The 20,156-nt window shown below is 37.3% G+C and overlaps 1 protein-coding gene across 1 annotated transcript in view; it reads left to right on the top strand.

Moving 5' to 3' along the window:
- ADAM22 (ADAM metallopeptidase domain 22) overlaps positions 1–20,156 on the top strand; it is a gene marked incomplete at both ends in the record, with an annotated part of 134,610 nt that overhangs the window by 80,652 nt on the left and 33,802 nt on the right. The window contains 10 exons of the mRNA XM_082753211.1: positions 798–861; positions 1,385–1,454; positions 6,142–6,212; positions 7,828–7,902; positions 8,870–8,941; positions 9,949–10,115; positions 12,135–12,219; positions 12,681–12,771; positions 14,938–14,989; positions 16,886–16,985. Coding sequence (XP_082609337.1) covers positions 798–861; positions 1,385–1,454; positions 6,142–6,212; positions 7,828–7,902; positions 8,870–8,941; positions 9,949–10,115; positions 12,135–12,219; positions 12,681–12,771; positions 14,938–14,989; positions 16,886–16,985 — 847 coding nt within the window. The remainder of the gene's footprint in view (positions 1–797; positions 862–1,384; positions 1,455–6,141; positions 6,213–7,827; positions 7,903–8,869; positions 8,942–9,948; positions 10,116–12,134; positions 12,220–12,680; positions 12,772–14,937; positions 14,990–16,885; positions 16,986–20,156) is intronic.

Below are 20,156 nucleotides of genomic sequence, written 5' to 3' on the forward strand. Positions count from 1 at the left end.
TGTTTCTGGACACTAAGCACAGACAGTTTGAAAGGGGAAACAGCTTTGAATTGTACATGGACTCCTGACCACTTCTGATGTATTCCATAGACTCAGCAACCCAGGCTACATCTGTGAATGTTAAATGGTTAACCCTCTGAATGATGCTAAGACAGACATACTCATCAATGGATGCAATAGTTTACAAGTGTAATATGCTTGTATTTCTTATCACGAGTATCACATAATATCCATATTGATGTAGTACTGTATATAGCCATTAACTTTTTCTAGAAATATGAACCTAAAGTGACACAATTTAAGATGAGAAAGACCATCTGTCATAACTGTTATTACTGGAATGCCCTAAACAGCCCTTTATGCCCTTTGTTCCTGGTACTATACATGATTTTTTTTTTTTTTTAATATATTTTTATTTGTGGGAAAGCTGTGGGCATTTTCCAAAACCTCTGTATGCATATTTCTGAAGACAGATCCTTTATTGCAGGTAGATCAGTCTTGTTTGGGAATGGCTCTGAACTGGATTTTCAACTGTCTACATTAGCCAAACTTCTGCGGTATTTTTGTGTGTTGTAGGGGAGACTTCTAAAAAAAGTAAAGTCTGTTTCACTATGGGAGAGAATATCTTTCTTTTTGAAGCAAAGAAACCAAAAAATGACTCAGAATAATGTTCAGTTCCTGAAACCTTTTTTAACTGCTTCAGAAAAATATGTTTTTTAAATATGTGAAGTTCTTAAACTTCAATGTTATACTAATATTTGTTTATTAAATCAGTTTACATTTCCTGCTCTTGACAGTGGGATGTTCTATGATGGAAATCATACATACCTTATTGAGCCAGATGAAAACTACTCTTCGGATGTAAGTAGAACAAGTAGAACTTGTAGTAATGTGTTGTTTGTGGAATACAGATGAGGTTGCAGGGCAGGCTCTGTGGCCAAAGGACGATCCCCTCATTCCCAACTTATTAACCTGGTGTCTGAGCCCTCATCGTCACAGACAGAGGTAGTCCTCCAAAAATTCGGTAGTGGTATATGTATGCTTACGTGTGTTTATGTCTATGGTCCATAACACTTGGAAGTAGAGCACCAGAGGATGAAGGTCCCATGGAGTTAGCAGGAGTGTCCTGTGTCCTGTGAGTGTCCTGTCCTCTTCTCTGGCACTTCCCACTCTGGGTTCAATACATCACTCTCCTCCTGATTTGACCTTGAATCCAGTTCAGCAGCTCTGGGCAGTACAGTGTAGAGAAATGATGCCTTGCAGCTTGCACTTTTCCTCATGTAGGTGTGTTGGATAGCAAGGACCCTTTTAGAACTGTCTTTTTAAGGCTCATGAGGTGGATTAATTATTGAATTTTAATACATGCAATTGTTTACAATTTCAGGATGACTTCCATTTACACTCTGTTTACAAATCCAAGTTGTTTGAGTTTCCTTTGGATGACCTGCCATCTGGTATGATTTTATTTTATTTTTTAATATTTATGGCTGTTCATGTGTTTTAGTCTAAGGCCAGATTTGTTAATCGTATTTGATATCTTCTTGTATTTGGTATCTTCTGACAGTGCATTGCTTATTTGCATATCTCTTCTTTTTCCCTATTAAATGAAAAAAAAAAAAAAAAAAGAAATCTGAAACACTGAAAGCACTGGAAAAGGACCTAAAGTGCTAAACAAAAATGAATCCAATGAACCAAACCTCTCCTCGACCTTCACATTATGATGTGTGTTTCTCATCAAAAGTCATAAAAAGTCTGTGGACCACATTATCTGCTAGGAGTGTAGAGAAGAAATGACTGAGGTAGCCTAAAGATGATGAAAATATACCCCACATTGCCAATGGTTGATAACTTTTCATGGCTTTTTCCTATTTTAAGATGCAGGGTGAATACCAGTAGTGAGCATAAGTTTGAGGGACAGGAACTTGCTAAATAATGTTGCTGTTCTGTGATCCTCTTGTCTGCAGTCTATTCAACATCTTTCACAATGTTGGCTGTGGTGCAGGTTATGCATTTAGGTACAAATGACTTAGAAGGCAGAAGTGGTTTCATGTGCTTGTAGTGATGAATCCCCACAAATGTGTGGAGGGAGAAGAGATTTTTAAAAAATGAGTTTTCACCAGAGAAGCTGGCTTGTTATTTGAAGCTAAAATTGTAGTATATGTGGCATACCCCCATTCTATCAAGGACCTGCTAGTTTTACAGATGCATTTTCCAGCTCTACAAAGTATCTCCTAGACAAGTGAAACTGTCTTTCATAGACACTCATTTTCGTAGAAATGACTTCTGGACTACTTTGTTCTTAGAGGGAAGTTACAGATGTCCAGTTGTCTTGCTACAAAACATAGGACATATTTGCATTGGACATATTTCCATGATAACAGCTGAATCTGGGATCCTACCATGCTAGGCATTGTGCATAGATAGGTCCTGCCCTGGAGCATGGTGTGTGCAGCTTTGTTAGTTGTTAAACAAAGCAGAATGATTTGGAAGTAGGAGACTGCTAGGGCTAGGCACTTAGTAGATATCTGTCAGCAGTCATGTAAGATTTCCTAATAGTTAAGATTTAGGTTTTCAAGATTGTGGAGTAAACAATTATTTTCTGTTTTAAGCATTTTGAAAAGGAATTAATTGCAAGCAGAACCCACTTGTTTCACCTCCACCAAAGCGTCCTGATTTTCAAAAAAACCTGTCAATATAAGGCTTCAGACTTTTTCATAAAATCCAGATATGCTTGTGCAGTTTTAATTTTACTGTAGATACCAAGTAAATAATTACTGGCTTTGCTGTAAAAAGTCCAGCATGTGGTACAATGTAAGATGTTTCTATTAGATTGAATTAAAATCATAAGATTGCAGAATTAATTAGGTTGAAAAGGTTGAAAAGATTTAACTGTGGAAAGCTAGTAGTATTAATTACACAAATATCTATAATGTGAAGAGGTACAAGTTGCTAGTCTGCTATCTCTTTATTCCATACATAGAGAAATAAAATTTAACTTACAGTTTGCTCTTCCACATCCCCATACTTGTTTTTGTAAGACTGTTTGGAGGACAGTTTCTGAGGTCTGTTTTGAACATTTGAGTAGATGTAATAGATGATATCCTCTCTAGGAATCCCAACGCTTTCATTTGTCTTTGGTTGCTCAGCTTAAGACTGTCTTTAAGTCACCCACTGTGCATAGCCACAGCTCCAGAGGATGGGAGCTGTTCCCATCACCTGCTTCTTCACTCCTTTCCTCCATGTCCACGTGAGCACCAGAGTTTGTCCCCATACCTGCAGCACACCCTGCCAGATCTTCTTCACTCCTAGCATGTGCTGCCCCACCAGGACCACTGCTTGGCACCACCATGTCTGGAGAGTGAGGACTATTATCTTAACTTGTGTTTTATTGTTGTTTTCTATAAAAATATCTGCTATTAATTGCTAATGGTATAGTTGCATTTGATATTTTTTAAGTACTACAGCAGAACCATTATTGTTAGTAGTAAGCACTGTGCTAGGCTATGTCATCAGTATTTCTCATGTTCCTTAATACTCTCCTAATTTATCAATTTGCTCAGCCTAAGCAGCCATTCCTTGATGTCAGGAGTTTCTTCTTATCTTCAAAACAGTCTGTGAATAAGCTAAGATTTCTACTCAGCACTGCATTAAGAATGGATTGGATGTATTGTGAGCTTCAATATTGATGTTAGAAAGGAAAAATCAAGTAATAGGGATTACTCAATATCAGTAATAGTGAAAGCACAAACTGTTATACCACAGTTTGATAGAAATGTGCTTTTTACATTCTTATGCTCCTTGGGAATTAAAAAAAAAAAAAAAAAAAAAAAAAAGGGAAGAAGAAAAGAGGTATTGCAGAAAAGAATAGATTGTACTGTACTTTGCTGTAGCATGTAAAGGTAATGAAGACTTTAAATAAGGAAAGATCATCTGACAACTTTGCATGCTTAGAGCCTTTGAATTCATAATTTAGTAGACTGTAATTTTTCTCCCAATCTGTGTTGAGATATTTAGTGCCCTGGCATTATCTTAGGCAATGCTCTGTTATTGAAGGTGTTGTTTTTCAAATACTGTTGAACGGATGTCCTTTTCTTCTGGGATTACTTGAATTCTACTTATGTTTTTCTTCAAGGTAATATGTCAAAATTTCTGCTAGGCTTTCTCAGCTATCTGCATTTGCTGTGTGATTTTGCTGGTCATGTTCTTTTGCCTGAGGGTCTTTGGCTGGAAATGTACTCTGCATGAATTCATCCAGCTTCTGAATTATAGCATAGTGTTAATGGGTGTTAATGTGTTAACGTTAATGGCTGCATCTTTCCTCTCAAGAGATGGGTGACTTCCGATGGTAGGGAAAATGATCACATCTGCTGGTTGAGTTGTGTGAGATCCCATACACATATTGTAAATTACTATTATATTGGTTAAGAAGTTGTATTTTTACCAGTTTCATTAATGATGATATAAAATTGAAAACAAAAGGTTGAGAGTCAGTTGTGTAGCACTAGAACACAGACAGAATTAATCAATATATCTAAAGCACAATCGAATCAGAATTTGTTGAAAAAAAATAGTTTTGTTTTTTCATCATTCTGAGCTCAAGAGACTCCAGGTATATAAGCAATAAACCCTTGGATATCATTTAATTTATTTTAGGTCTTTTTCATAAAGAAAATCTTCAAGTGCACCAGTGTAACCGTGAAAACATCATTAAGCAAAGGGCCTATGATTGTCCAGGCCCCTTCATAGAAGGGTATCTGCAGACTTCAAACACCAAAAAAAGACTTTGCCAAGACTATAACAGTCAAGCTTTGCTATCATGATTTTTATTATAAGTAAACAGCCACTCCAGGTTAAGATTAGTACATATCCCTGGTATAGTTTTGTCAGATGAGCAATTCATCTTCACATTTTAAGCCTTTGCTGACAGGGTAGCCCTATGAAGTCCCAATCATTATTGTGTTGAATCCTATTATTTGGACCTCCAATAGAAATTGCAGTTAATTTGCTCTAGGATGAGAGGTGGAGCTGTAAGAAACCTCCTGTACTCACTAATGGAACTGAATTATTTAGGATTTTATAACACAATTAAAAGTTGTGTACAAAGGTATGTGAACTGGAAGTCCCTTGTTTTACACAACTCCTATAGTACTGTCTACTTCTCTGCAGGACTGGGAAGTTACCAGGGAATATTGCAGTTTTCAACCCCAACTAGGCTAAAAGAATGTCCAGTGTTAGATAAAATACAAAGGAGGGAAACTAGGCAAAGGAAGAAGTCAGATTACAAAATAAGCAACTGAAAACACTTAATTTCTGTCTCAGATCTTTGAGAGAGTATGTGAATAGTAAACATATTTATACAAGATAAGGATTTATGTGAGATAAGGATTGCTGTTGTACAGGGAAAAGTGAAGGAGAGACTATCAATCTAAAAGCAAAGATGGAAAAACACTTCTTGGACATTTAAAAGGGTGAGATCAAGTGTCATCTTCTTTCTAGCTTATAATGTGTCCCTTGCCATAAGTGGCTAGTAATGGATTTGGCAAAAAGGATTTGCCAAAAGAATAATCTACTTGGTGCTTATGATTAGAGGTTTAACAAATTAAAGACACAGTGGGATTAAAAGGGAAGAACATTGTATTGACAAGGAGCATAGCCAAAATCCTGTAACATTTCTCCCAACTTTAACATGTTTTACTTTGTGAATATAATCTTCTTATAGCATTAATTCTGCCTTCCATGCTCTTCTTATTAATTTAGGTAGCTGTTGTGAGAGCTCTGAATGCCTGCTGAATTCCCCAAAATGTGATTCACTCCATGGAAGGGCTGTGCTAATAATATTACAGCCCCAGTATTGGTGAAATACTGGCACAGAACAGCTGCTGTGCTTTCTGAAGCGCAACACCTCCAGATCATCTGTTTCAGCAGACCCAGATTATCACTAGGAGGGTTTTTAAATAAGAACCCTGTTACTGGGAAGCAGTTGTACCATTGCCTCCTTTCTAGCTGGAACCTTGGAAAAAGGAGTTATCGCATCTGATGTGTGGAGGAATGCCATACTACTGTCATGATGCATCAGGGTCACTAACTGTGGGGATGTATTTCTGTAAACATTCAGTGTATTTGCCTGTGTTTTCTGCTTAGAGTTCTGGCAAATGAATGCTACATCGCAGAAGTTTGTTGTAAAGCCAAGACACAAAAGAAGTAGAAGGCAGGTATGTGCCAATATGCTCATTTATAAGTAATATACCATCGAGTTTGTTTGTGTCTACTGGATTAATTCATCCAGATGGAGTTCTGCTGCTGCTTCTGGACTGGTGTGAGGTCTCTATATCCTGATCCAGATGTAAGAAAAGAGGTATCTAATGTTGACAAGGCATTGCTGGTTTCTCTTCGACATTGCCTACCTGAAGAGTTGAGCACTTCTGCTGTCACCTTTGATGAGGTGCCACCAAAGTGTCAGTTTCAAGAGATTAACTGGGTAGCTTGCTGCATGCATGTGTGGCCAAGCACAGCACCCCCATCCCATTATATTTATAAACCCACAAGGCAGTTCCTCCTCTAGGCTTCATTTAATCTACCGCTGAATCTCAAAAATAGCATTTCTGTCAATGTTATGAAATTGTTAAACACTGATAAATTGCAAATGAAAAAAATAATATCTAAAATATTTTCTCCCAATTTGGACACAGAAACTCCAAATTTATGAAACATTTACAAATTGTTTTTATGTTGCAGTGATGACAAGTAGCTACTTTATGTCACTTTGATTTAAAATAAATATTCTGAACTAAGATTTCAATCCCCATTTGTCAAAGGGGAGGAGACGTTAACTTTGTACCTGTGCTCTGCAAAGACAGCAGCAGTTCCTTGTTTTAGGAATAGAGCTGAAATGATGGGACAGGTCAAAATAGGGCTGGGTCAGGGTTCTGAACAGTGAAGGAAAAGATGAAATACTGACAGAAGTGGGAGGAGAAGGTAACTTTAACATTTCTGACTAATGTAAGCATCTCAGAGGCAGAGAAGTGAAAAAGACATTGGAGAAATTCCAGAAATCATTCCTGTGAGTCTTAGTTTACATCAGGTGGTTTACTGCCTTTCTATAAACTAGCCATTACTTGGCATTTTCAACTTATAATGATGTAATAACTCTCCTGGAAAAAAAAATCAGAAAACAAGGACACCATGGAGAAGCACTGCAATAAATGTTTCTAAATGAGAAGTAAGTGTGTAAGACAGAGGTGGGTACTGCATTCACTGTGTGAATCAAGCAGTGTGCGAATAAATAATACACAGATTTTTTTTCATAAGAACCTCAGGAGGGATTCCTTTCTTAGTTAAAAAAAAATTTATAGATCATACAAACCATTTTTAGAGATGTGGGCCCCACTGGGGTTTGTCTTAAAAAAGACAAAACTTGGAGTTGGTTGGGTTATAAGACTTAATTTCATTGTTTAAAGTTATATAAATGTTCTGGAGGAGGTGCAATATGGGGACTATATATTTGAAAAAAATAATGCAGTCCATTCCTTTTCACCCTCCACAAAATATCCCAATCAGTTGTACAGTAAATATCTTCACTCATTTTTACTACCTGTTAAACCAGGTAATTGACCAAACATGTACACATACAATTGATTATATAATACATAGGGTACATTTAAGAATTTTTTAACATGATGTAACCAGGCACCAGAAGTATCATCAGTATCTGAGAACAGAATTAAGACAATGAAAAAATTATGCATGAGAAGTTTTCTGAAGCTGTTTCTAGTTATCAGTTATGCTTTCTGTGTCATAGACTCTCTTATGGTTATACTCTCTCTGTAGGTCCGTCAGATTCCACGTAAAGTTGATGAAGAAACAAAATACATTGAGTTAATGATTGTAAATGATCATCTAATGGTAAGACTGGCATACCCCAATATCTTACATTTATCGGTAACATAAAATTGTCTTAATTGTCCTATAAAGAATAAGCAATAAAAAACAACATATAGCCAGAAGAAATTCACTATATCCTTAAGCAAAGAGCTTATGGTCTTGTTAGCCATTGGTGAAAATGTGTCTGAATTTTAGCAAGGTAATTTCACCAAGAATTCAGGCAAACCAGGCTTATGTATCAGAGAAAGCAGCATAAATTAAAGCTTTGTGTCAAGAAGGTGACTAATGACAGTGGGATTTAAGCTGATGGCTTTCTTTTGGGCTTTCTTGAGCACATGTCTTAGTTACAGCAGCTCAGTAACCAATAATGTAATTACTGCAGTTGTGCAGCTGCTGTTGGCAGTGGGGAGGTTAATAGTGACTAGATTTTTTGATAAATAAATCAATAAAATATTGTAAATTAAGAAATGATAAGAAGTGATATTGTAAATTAAGAAATGCAGAAGGCTGTCTAAGAGAGGGAGCTGGAAAAAAAAAAAGAAATCTGATAAATTAGAATACAGTTACATGCATTGTTATGGTAACACCTGTAAACAAAACTCATCTATTTAAGTTGTGTTGTTAATTTCTATTTTGGCATTTGGAAATTGCCTTTAAAATTGCAAATAATGAAGCTAATGAAGAGAGTAACAATCGGTTCCTGTTCCTACAGCTTTTTTTTTTTTTTCAGTAAAAATCTAATAGTGCTTCCAAACAGGAATTTATAGATCATCATGACAGTTGTCATGAGGCATATCAGTAATGTGCATTTCTGAGCAATTTTCTACGATCACATACTAGCATTACATTCAGCACAGGGGACCAAAACATGCATGGAGGTTCTGCTGTCAGTATGGTTACTTTTTTATATATATGTATATTATTCTTCCAGAAATGGAGCATGTTTTTCTAGATCTGTACTTATAACTTATCTGTGTTTGTTTTGCAGTGTAAAAAGCACCGCTTATCAGTTGGCCATACAAACAGCTATGCTAAGTCAGTTGTGAACATGGCAGATTTAGTAAGTATCACTTGACTGAATCTTTTACGCATGAGATGAATCATACGATTCTCCTGCCAATAAATGCAGCAGTTGTCATTTCATGGTATACTTAATAACAACATATGCAACGTTAACAAATTTTCATCTAGAAACACTCAGCCACTTATCAAGACTTTGTCTAGCATAAAGCATTAGAGATATTTTCTGTGGCTGCAAACATTTAAGTATCCTTTAATCAGATTGAAAACCTTGAGTTTGAATTCTAAGAGAACCTTAGATGGGATGATCTTTTACACTGGCTCATTTGTTGACTACCTAAAACCTAAAAAAAATCATCTGAAATTTGGATGCCCTAAAATTTCTCAAAAACAAACAAACAAAAAACAACAAAGAAGCAGCATTTGAGTAAATGAGTTAGAATAGGGACATACAAATGGATTATGTGGATTGTATTTGTGATGCTCAATAGAATGAGCTGCTGGCTTTTACATTTCACTATGGAGAAGCAATACTAGAAAGAGAAAAATTTAGTTCCTGCTCTGGAAAGCATTTGGTGTGGATTGATAACTCCCAGCATTAAACAGCTGCTAGCAAGGGGTTAAATACTCCTGTAGAGGTGTATAATAGTGAAAATAGGGGTTTGTAGATCACTGTTTGTTATAAAAGATACTCTTGTGTCACTGGGGTGAGCTGAGCACTGTGAAAGACCCTTTCGTGCCGAGTCTTTGACCTATTTGAAATGTTTCTGTAGCAATTTGTCAAAATCCCACGGGAGCAGGACCTGTAAGGGATCTGTGTGTGGGCTAGGAGGGCTGATTAAAGAAGTAGGCTTAAAACCTACATATTGCTTTGTTTTCGTGTTCCTTTGCTGCTTTTAATGGAGACAAAACCACCTGGGAGAACCTAACCTATGTTAGAACAAGCTGAATATTTAATTATATAAAAATGCAACCTGGTACAACAGAAGGGGTAACCCTCACCTTTACTGTATTTGACATAATATCTTTGTTCTGTTACTGTACTAGATTTATAAAGAACAACTTAACACCAGGATAGTGTTGGTTGCCATGGAAACCTGGGCTACTGATAACAAGTTCACCATATCTGAAAACCCCTTGGTGACCCTACGTGAGTTTATGAAATATAGGAGGGATTTTATCAGAGAGAAAAGTGACGCAGTTCACCTTTTTTCGTACGTAACCTTCTGTGATGTTTTCTTACTTATTTTTATTTTTCTTTCCTTTTTTGGGAGCTGCTTATCCTGAGTGGCTGATGCATCTCCTTTGTGCTGTGTGTGCAATCCGCCATAATTCAGAGAATGACGTTTCTGATGGGGAGGTGGGAAGAAGTTTAAATAATGCACAACCTGCCTGCCAGTGCAGCTAGAGGTTTTGCTCTCCTTTTAGTTTTAATGTACGAAGCTCTAACTGCATGTGTTGTACTTAATTCTGGGTTGCTCTGTGCAATCACCTACTCTGCAAACACGGCTGCCCAGAAGGTGATGCATGGTTCCACCTCGTAGGTTTGCTTCTTCAGCAGTAGAGCACAGACAGCCCTGTTGGACTATTTAAAAGCAGAACATTGGCTTTGAAACCCATGAGGTTTCCTGCTTAAAAAGCACTATGGCCTGCTTTTTTTTTTTTTTTTTTTTTTTTCCATTGAATGACCTGCATGCTGCAGGATTACTGAAGTGAGTGTTTCAGATCCTCAAAACAGTTTGTCTTCCAGAGAGACAAGTATTACAAGAACTGGGAGGGTTTTTATTTTCTCTAAATTTCTAAATTGTTTTGGTAGTAAGATCAATATAGCAAAATACATCCACACAAATAATGGAGAGGTTCATGATATTTTTGATCTGCAGGAGACAGGCCAGGTGAATTGCTCTGCTGAGTTCTCATCCCTCTCTGTGGACTGGTTTAGGAGCCTCTATGAATAATTTTAGCCTAAACTCCTCACTTTCACATGGCTTCAGTAGGGTGCCAGGATATCCAGCCCCAGTATCCAGCCACTCAGGCTTTTTTACACATGCTTAATTGCTGCTGTCATTGCCTTCCTACGTGAAAAGAACTAGTAAGATCTGCAAGTGCTGCTTGCAGATTTTGGTTTCTGTGTGTCTCAGTTCTGTATCTGTAAAATGGGATTATTATTTTTTTTTTTTTCTAATCTTTCATGTATCTTTTCTGGTGATCTTGTAAGGTCTTTGAGGGGAGTGTTCTCATGAATGTTAGTTGATTAGCTAGAACAAAGAGGGCCCTATCTCTCCCTGTGATTGGACTCTGAATTGCAATGCAATACTAATTCCAGAGTTGTTCATAACGCTATCTCCACTGGTGTTTGAGGTATTGCATTCACAGGCTGCTTTGAAATATCCAATTCTAAAGTTGTGTTCCTGAGTAAGACATGGTTGAGTTGGGAGTAGAAGTCTGACAGCACACTGGTAACAAATGAACGTTCCTGTTTAGCACAATGAGCCCATTGCATTCTGTTTCTTGGTGTTTTTCTGTTTTCCTCTGAGAAAACTGATTTGCATCAGCTTGGCTGGATCACTATGCTGAACTGGTATAGAGGATATTTTGTCTCTGGTAACATTTGTCTCTGGCAATCATTCTTGCTGATGTGGTCAGTATCAAAGGCATCATTAAATTTAGGCTCACAGTGCAGTTGTCCCCTGGATGAGGTCGGCTGCAGTTCTGGGGAGTTTCTACCTAGCTCTGCATCAGGGGGCCACTGACACATCTACCTTTCAGTTTTGCCACATCTGCATTGCCCAACTAGACACATGTCTTTTTTACCAGGCCTCCGTGCATTGTGGCATGGTGGCATGTCTTGTGCTCTGCCTGTAGCATGTGCCAGGGCAGGTTTCAGAAGTCACTTGCTGAAGGAATATGTCAATGAACAAAAGGGTGGTGAGATAGAAAGTAGTCCCCTACCTGCCTTATTTTCTCTTATGTTAGGTAATATGAGAAGGAGGAGGAAAGAAACAGAGAAGACAGTAGAACTTTTCAGGGGTTGATCTGTCATGTGAGGTTTGTGAGTGGTTATCTGTTCTTCCCATTTTGATTTTGGATAGTTAGCAGCATAGTGGTGGCATCTGGCATTTGCAAATGTTGGTTTCTCATTTGGAAATTAGAAAGGTAAATACTGGGATGGGTAGATGCAAAACTCACGGTCTGAGTGGGGTAAACTTCATTTTCTTTTCTTTTTGTCAAAGGGGAAGTCGATTCCAGAGCAGTCGGAGCGGTGTAGCCCACACTGGTGGAATCTGCTCCTTGCTTAAAGGCGGAGGTGTGAATGAGGTAGGTGTGGGTATTGGTATGAGGAAAAAGTGGTGGAAAATTATCTGCACAGAATTTATCAGTGCAGTTCCTTGAAATATCTTACTGCTGCTTTGCTGCTGTGGAGTTTTAGTACAGCTCTATAAAAGGAATATCTAAGTGAAGAATGATATTTGAGTAAAGTTGGATATGGGTTCAAGTACACTTCTCAGCAGATTCTGCAATATTCTGTCATTGACACTGTAATATTCTTGCCATTCACACAATGGCAAGAAACAAGCAGACTTTCTCTTATTTAACTTGTTCATAAGCCAGTGTTTGGTGTTCCTCACTTGTCCATATTCTAGCTGATCTGAAGTAAGAACTACACCATTGTGCATCTTGTTTCACCTTTCATTGCCTTTACATGAGCAAAGCTTCACCTGTGTCTGAGATACTTGTACCTATCTGATTACTCTTCCTACCTTGCTAATTTCTTTCAGTTTGGAAAGACAGACTTAATGGCAGTTACCCTGGCACAAACCTTGGCCCAAAATATTGGCATTTTCTCAGACAGAAGAAAACTAATAAGTGGTAAGTTGGTTTGCTTTTTCACCCCGTCTTAAGAGAAAATCTTGGAGAATCTTAACAGTGTTCTTTTATATGTTAAAAATGTTTCTCACACTGCCCAGAGAAGCTGTGGATGACCCATCCTTGGGGGTGTTCAAGAACAGATTAAATGAGGCCCTGAGCAACCTGATCTAGTGGGTAGCAACCCTGCCCATGGCAGGGAGTTGGAACTGGATAGTCTTTAAGGTCCCTTCCAACCCAAACCATTCTATGAATAGAATATGAATATACTATTCAATATTGGAATACTGTTATTTTTCACATAATAACATGAGGAGACACTGACATACCATTGTTTTTTCCTCATGCTGTGATTTCCTCCTGCCCGTAATTGCTGGTAGCACTGGTATCTTCATTTCATTAAAAATAAATCCTGAAGGATGTCTGTCAACATTCATGTCATGGAGATTGATGTCACATTCCCAAACTGAATGTTTGCCATCCTACAATGCAAAGGTAGAGAGACAGACATTTTTAAACCTATGGATTATGATAAGCCACCTCAATCCTGTTATGCAGGTTGTATTTGACAACATCAACAAAGCTTTTTTCACTATTTGCCTTGAATGAAATCCTCTTCTATATGACCCAAATCTCCTGTATTTACCACTCTTCTGCTACCATTTGTCTACTGTAACCTTAGAATTCAACTTCTTAGCTACCCCTGTTTGACTGCATGGCCTTAATTCAGATCTTCCCCCTCCCTTCAAGCACCTCACATGCTCTGCTTCACGTGATACAAAGACCCGGTACATGGCCAGCAATGGAAGATTAGAATGATAACACAGTTTTGAAACTATTTCAATGATGAATTGGAATGCTTAGTTATTGGATCATATGTACTTATGTAAAGACAGTACATAATGCAGAGGTGCATCTGCACGCAAATATTTTTGCAGTTTGCATATTTTTATTTTCACAGAATCACAGAATCACAGAATTTCTAGGTTGGAAGAGACCTCAAGATCATCGAGTCCAACCTCTGACCTAACGCTAACAGTCCCCACTAAACCATATCCCTAAGCTCTCTCTACATCTAAACGTCTTTTAAAGACTTCCAGGGATGGTGACTCCACCACTTCCCTGGGCAGCCTGTTCCAATGTCTAACAACCCTTTTGGTAAAGAAGTTCTTCCTAACATCCAATCTAAAACTCCCCTGGCGCAACTTAAGCCCATAAAGATACTTGGAAATATCGGACAGATGCTCTGTGCTACCTACATCTTCAGTACTCATCTTCTAGCTGCATATAATTAACCTGATATTGGGACAGAGGGAAAGTGAAAATAATAGTGGAGGTGGCTCCCCTTTTTTATGGTTGACCACAGGAGAAGGCCAAGCTTTTGGGTAGGGAAGGAGGAGACACAATTGTTGGGCAGAGCCTCATTTCCTTTCTAATTGTACTATTAAAATGGGAGCAGCAAACAGTTGTTCATGTGTTACAGTAGTGCAAATTGCAGGAACAGAAGGATAAAAAAACATATGTGCAGAGCATATACGTAGAAGCAGGCACAAAGGATAGTTTTGAAAGCAGAGGAGAGGGCTGCACTCTGCATGCCTGGGAGCATGTAGGGAAGGAAGGGAAAAAAGCTGCTGGATCCATCTGTACTGTGTCATATTTACAGTCTGTGTTATCCATTTTTGTGTGCATTATTGTTTGTTTTTTTTTTCAAGCTAAAATTTCCTCATTCACATTAGCATAGGTGTAGAAGAGAACTAAAAACTTAGAAGATAGATTAAACTGATTTTTTTTTTTTTTTTTTTTTTTTTTAACTCTGAACATTTGGGGATCTAATATCATGGCATGGGAGAAGGCAGGAGAGCTGACTCATGATTTGCAAGGGCCAGAAGCTGACATTGCAATTTAGTCTGACTTCATTTAAGGGAAGGAAAGAAAAACAGAACCTAGTTTCAAAGCTTAGGAATGCACAGAATCATGTATTGTTTTTGAAAGAAGGCTTGTCATTGTGCATTGATATACTTAAGTTAAGGCGTGCATAAAGGAGCAATTGATTCTTTTCAATTTGTATTTAAATCTGCAAGTGAGTTGATTACAGTGTGATTTTTGTGATAAGAAACATATTTTGTACTCACAAGACTTAAGATGTAAATTTTACCTTTTTGTTGTCAGGTGAGTGTAAGTGTGAGGACACGTGGTCAGGATGCATAATGGGAGACACCGGGTAAGGCATTCATTAGAGGAAAGTCAAGTCTTACATACAATGACATAAAGCATGAAAATGTTTGCCTTTTGTCTTTCAGTGGACTAGTTTGTGTGGATTAATGTTGCAGGAAGTAAAGTATTACCTGTAAAACATACTTATAATAGACACTTTCAAAGAAATGCATGAATGAGTTAATGAGAGGATATGAGGATCATTAGTTTGTATTGATCACTGGTTTAACTCACTGAATACAGAAGCTCAACAACCAACTCAGATTATTGCAAAGAAGCAGAACCATGTTTCACTTCTTTTCTTCTGTGAATTTGCTGCTGAGTTGTGGAAACAAACAATGACGCATCCGAATCTGTAAAATACCGGGATCAAATTTTTTAATATGTCTCACTTTTAGTGGTTCGGTTGCAGTCTTTCATCTACAGGTTTCACTTTTTATCCTCTAGTTTGTGTAATAACACTAAAAAAGCTTTTGCCATTGGAGGTTTGGTATGCTTATACCCACACATAATATCACTGGGGAGATTTTGATGATGCTTTCCAGTGTGTGTGTGTGTGTGTGTGTGTTCAGACCTTAATTCTTCATATTACAGACCTGTCTTCATGCATATGAATTAAAGTATAGTCTACTTTTAGATCCAAACAGTACTCCAATTTTTAAAAAAAATTTCAATCTGACTTGCAAATTTTCACAATAGCTTTTTGGACAGAACAATTTTAAACAACAAAAACAAACAAACAAAAAAACTCATTTAATTGAAAACTCTTTGGAAGAATCTGTTGTGCCTTTTTTTACCTTGTTTAACTAAAAACAAGGTAGGTAGGATTGTTCTGATTTTTAGTATGTTAAAAAGTCAATGTGGTAGTCATTCTTCGGTCTTGTAAAAAGTGATTCCTCATCTAACATTCTTTACATTCTTTATCTGAAGTCCAAACCTTTAAAATAATTAGGCACTTGAAAAAACTACGTATTTATATATAGATTATTATTAAAGGAAGTTAAATTCCACATTCTCTTCAGTATTTAGACCTAAGTCCTAAACACTAGAGATTATGTTTTGCAAGCCATCATTCCTGGTAATGTAGGATTATTTTATGTAGTATTTCTGCTAACATTACTTTTTTTTTATCCAGTGATGAGCTGATACAGGAAAGCCCTTGAGACTCCAAAATCTGTTTGAAGCATAAGTCATGACTAAGGGCTAAATACAAAGATCACTTAAGTTACTTTGGAAAGAGCTCTTTCCCTGTGGAAAAGATCCATGCAAAAAGATTCTTTGCATCTGTTAAGGCTCATATTGCTTTGAAGTGCACCTCAGATTGGCAATCTGTGCTCAAATGAATTTCATTCAGTGGGGCACAAGAGAGGGAAGCTGAAATGTTAGCTGATGTTCATTAGAAACATGTCTTAAAATGGTATAACTCTATTATAAAAAAAATCTGTGGTCCAAGAGAGCAATTTCATCTAAGAGAGAAATGAACCATAAGCAATCTTTAAAAGGACGCTGTGTGGGTAAGGCAGTTGTAGTCTCTTGTGGTAAGTACAGGAAGAAATAAATGTCTTTCTGAGATCAGGCCCTTTAGTGGAACTGTCCATGTCTGTGAGAACTACACCTTGAGTAATAGGATTTGTGATGTTTGGCATAAAACTTGGGGAAATCTTTTATACTTCTCACTTTTCATGAGCTCTGTGTTGTTGTTAAAAGATGTTTGCCATTTATGAAAATGATTTAAGATTTTAAACTAATCTCAAGCAAATATCTTCACTCTGATGCTGAACAGTGTATTTTTAGCACCTTTTCTAATGTATAACATTATATTTCTTTACAACTACTTTGAAGAAAGAAAATATACTATAAAAAGCACTATAGAAGATAATGCTGCTACCTTATTTCTTTTCAGGTATTATCTTCCAAGAAAGTTCTCCAAGTGTGATATTGAAGAGTATCATGAATTTTTAAATAATGGAGGTGGATCCTGCCTTTTCAATAAACCAACCAAGGTATTAAATGAAACCAAGAAAAATTAAAGTGATAATATTGGGGAAACAAACAAACAAACAAACACGTTAATTTTGAGGTTTTGTTTTGTCTTTACTTTCCAAACTTCCTGGTAACATCTGAGTGAAATTAGCTGATTTTAGTCTGTACTGTTTAGGAAATTATATTTAAATCTGTTTTTAATAAGTAGTTTCATATCCAAGAGAGTTCTCACAGGCTCTGATCCCTCATGCAATTTTGTTCTGGATACGGCAAACACAGCATACTGCTGAATTTATTAGCTGAGACTTCAAGTGCCTTGGTAAATTTTTGCACATCTTTAATTTTAATTAACTTTGGACTGTATGTCATTGGCTGTGAATCTCTGGAAGTTGAAGTAAGATTGGTTTTATTTCACATTTGTCTCAAGATGAAGACACTGCAGCAGGGTGTGCACAGCTGTGCATCCAAGTGGCTTTACAGCTGCCATTGTTTACAAATGGTTCTAGTCATCTCCTTCTTGAAGAAGGCAAAGTTTTTACAGTGGCTTTCAGAAGAGATTTTGAGAACTTGGCCTAATGTTTCTGATGCTGGAAGGGGCAGAGCAGGAGAGAAGCAGGGGACAGATGCAATGAAGCTGCTGGGAGGAAGAAAGAGCTACAAAAGCATCAGGACCTCCTGAATGACTGACATGTCCCCTCCAAATTTGTCTTAAAGGATGAAATCAGAGTTCTTTCTGCATGAGTCTTGGAAATTAAGAGAAGTGGGGAAAATCTCTTGAAAGTATTCTCCTTTTCTTTGCTTCTCATGTCTGAACTTTGTCCAGCTAAAGAGCTATATTCATATGAAATGATAAGCTGAGATATATCAGAGAAATAAATACAAAGCAGGGCTAAAGAAACTCCAGCCAAGATGTAAGCACTTACTACAATGGAGTATTTGCAGCAGGGTTTCAGAATATTCCTGCTCCATTTACTGAAGCATATGTTAAAACATACAGTAATCAGGATGATGATCTTGAGTCTTTTCTACATAAACATCATAAAACATCCTCTGTTTAATGGCTGTCTTTCAAAAACCAAAGGAAAGAGGCTAAGGCAAACAGTCCAATGTGGGAAAATGAGTTGGTAGCCAAGATGGTCACAATATAAAAAAGAAAGTCAGTTCTGGTGTGAGCATGTTCCTCCTGGTGTGGCTGAGGAAAAGCATATCTTCTGCCAGCCACAGATTTTCAATAAATTTTAAGGAGAGGAAGAAAATTCATGACATCTGGATAAGCTGTGTTTGCTTATTTCTCAAAGTTTTGCCTCCTTTTCCTTGAAGAACATATTAAAAGTGGAGAGAAAGCACTGTGATACATTAATAAGATGTAAGGTTTTCTCACTCTTTAAAATGTTCCTTCATTTTAGAAGTTTGGTTTTTCTCATTTCATTACAGACAGAGAGAGGGATGTTGATGGTTTTATTTCTTTGCTGAGTGGATATTTTCCATAGTGTAATGCTGTTTTACTAGGGCTTGCTTTTGAGATTATGTTCATTTACACATCTGTCACTCTGAAAAATACAATTATTCTGATCTCAATTTAGATTAGTGGCATTTGAATTTTTTTCTAATGACATAGAAAAATGTGAAAGTCAGATGTGGAAGCCAGGATGATTTAGACTCTTCTATGTACTGTTGTTTGGTTTGTGTTGAATTTATTAACAAAGGATGTCTGTCTAATTCACAAGGCTGTCAAATATAGTTGTTTTCTAGCAAGGGTGGTGAAACACCAATTTATTTCTGCTTTTCAAGAATTACGAGATAAAACTGATGTGTCAAGGTGCGGTGTTTGACAGTGCTCCACTGTAACATCAGCTGTAACCCCAAAATTACATTAATGACTCCTAAAGCAGATTGAGCATAAGGTTTTTTCAAATGAATAGATGAATTATATAATAACTTTTGGGGTTAAGCTATGTATTTTTTTTTCTTTCATTTCATATTTAGTTGCACCTGCATACTGCAACAAATTGGCCCTATGTTTTAAGTCAGAACCCTCTGTTATGGTCATCTACTTGTCTGCATTGTGCAGCACACCTAGAGATACTGAAGAAGTTAAGCTTTCTGGAAAAATATTTAGGAAACAAGCAGTTTTAGCAACTCCTTAATAACTCTGACAGATAATTGCTTGCTTATATTTAATGTAACATTCTACACATGCTTTGCATGCTGCAGTTGAATTTCCATTTCAGCTGGGGGATCCAATAATACCTTTCAGTCAGTGCCACAAACTGGTTTGTGGCAGAGTATGTGGAGTGATGCTCCATCCTGTGGGCTACTGGTAGAAAGGCAGCAGCCAGAGAGAGCCACTCTACACCATGACTGAACTACTTGTGCAGATGGCTTGTAAGCAGAGAGGTTTGTAGAATGATCCTAGTTTAATTTGGAGAACTGTGATTTCAGGCTGTCTTCATGATGCACTTCTTTACCTTCCCATTTATGCAATAAAAGTTACTATTATGTTTTCTTATGCCCAAAGGAAAAAATATATTTTCTTTTCAAAGAATTACCTTTAGAAATCTTAGGAAAAGGGAAATGAAACTGGAAAGAACAGAATATAAGTGTCCATTAAAAGAGCATAGCATGGGTGCTGTGTAAAGTACAGTGAATGAATCTAGCCTCTGGGAAAAGAAAGTACTACTACAAGTATACAAATTGGACAGGCAGTGTTCTCAGACACATGATCTGATCTACTTTTTTTTGGGTCGTCCTTTGGGGACCCAGGAATTGGACTTGATGATCCTCTTGGGTCCCTTCCAACTCAGATATTCTATGATTCCATGAATTAGACATTTTAAGGTACAGTTTAGTGGGGAGACAGAAGGGAAAGAGAATAAGGGAAGAAGACTCACCAGCTACACTTTCTTATCTGCCAGAGACACAAGGTTGTGGGAAACTGCTGCAAGTTCCTGACTGTGGTAAAGGAAAAAGAGAAGGAAATAGCATCTGACTGTAGCAAGAACTGACAAAAAATCCCAGCCTCTTCACTCTTCCTGCATTTCTGAGCCATGTGGTGTGGTCCCAAATGACATTCTTTATGATTATTCTTTCTGAAGGCATAGTGCAGGATTCAAACTGACACAGCCCTCGTCACTTGAATTCCAGAATGACTACAACTTCTGTGACAATAATGAAAATGTGATGTTGCTTTA

This window comes from Aythya marila (genome assembly GCF_965140915.1).
Source record: "Aythya marila genome assembly, chromosome: 2".
NCBI classification, from domain to species: Eukaryota; Metazoa; Chordata; class Aves; order Anseriformes; family Anatidae; genus Aythya; species Aythya marila.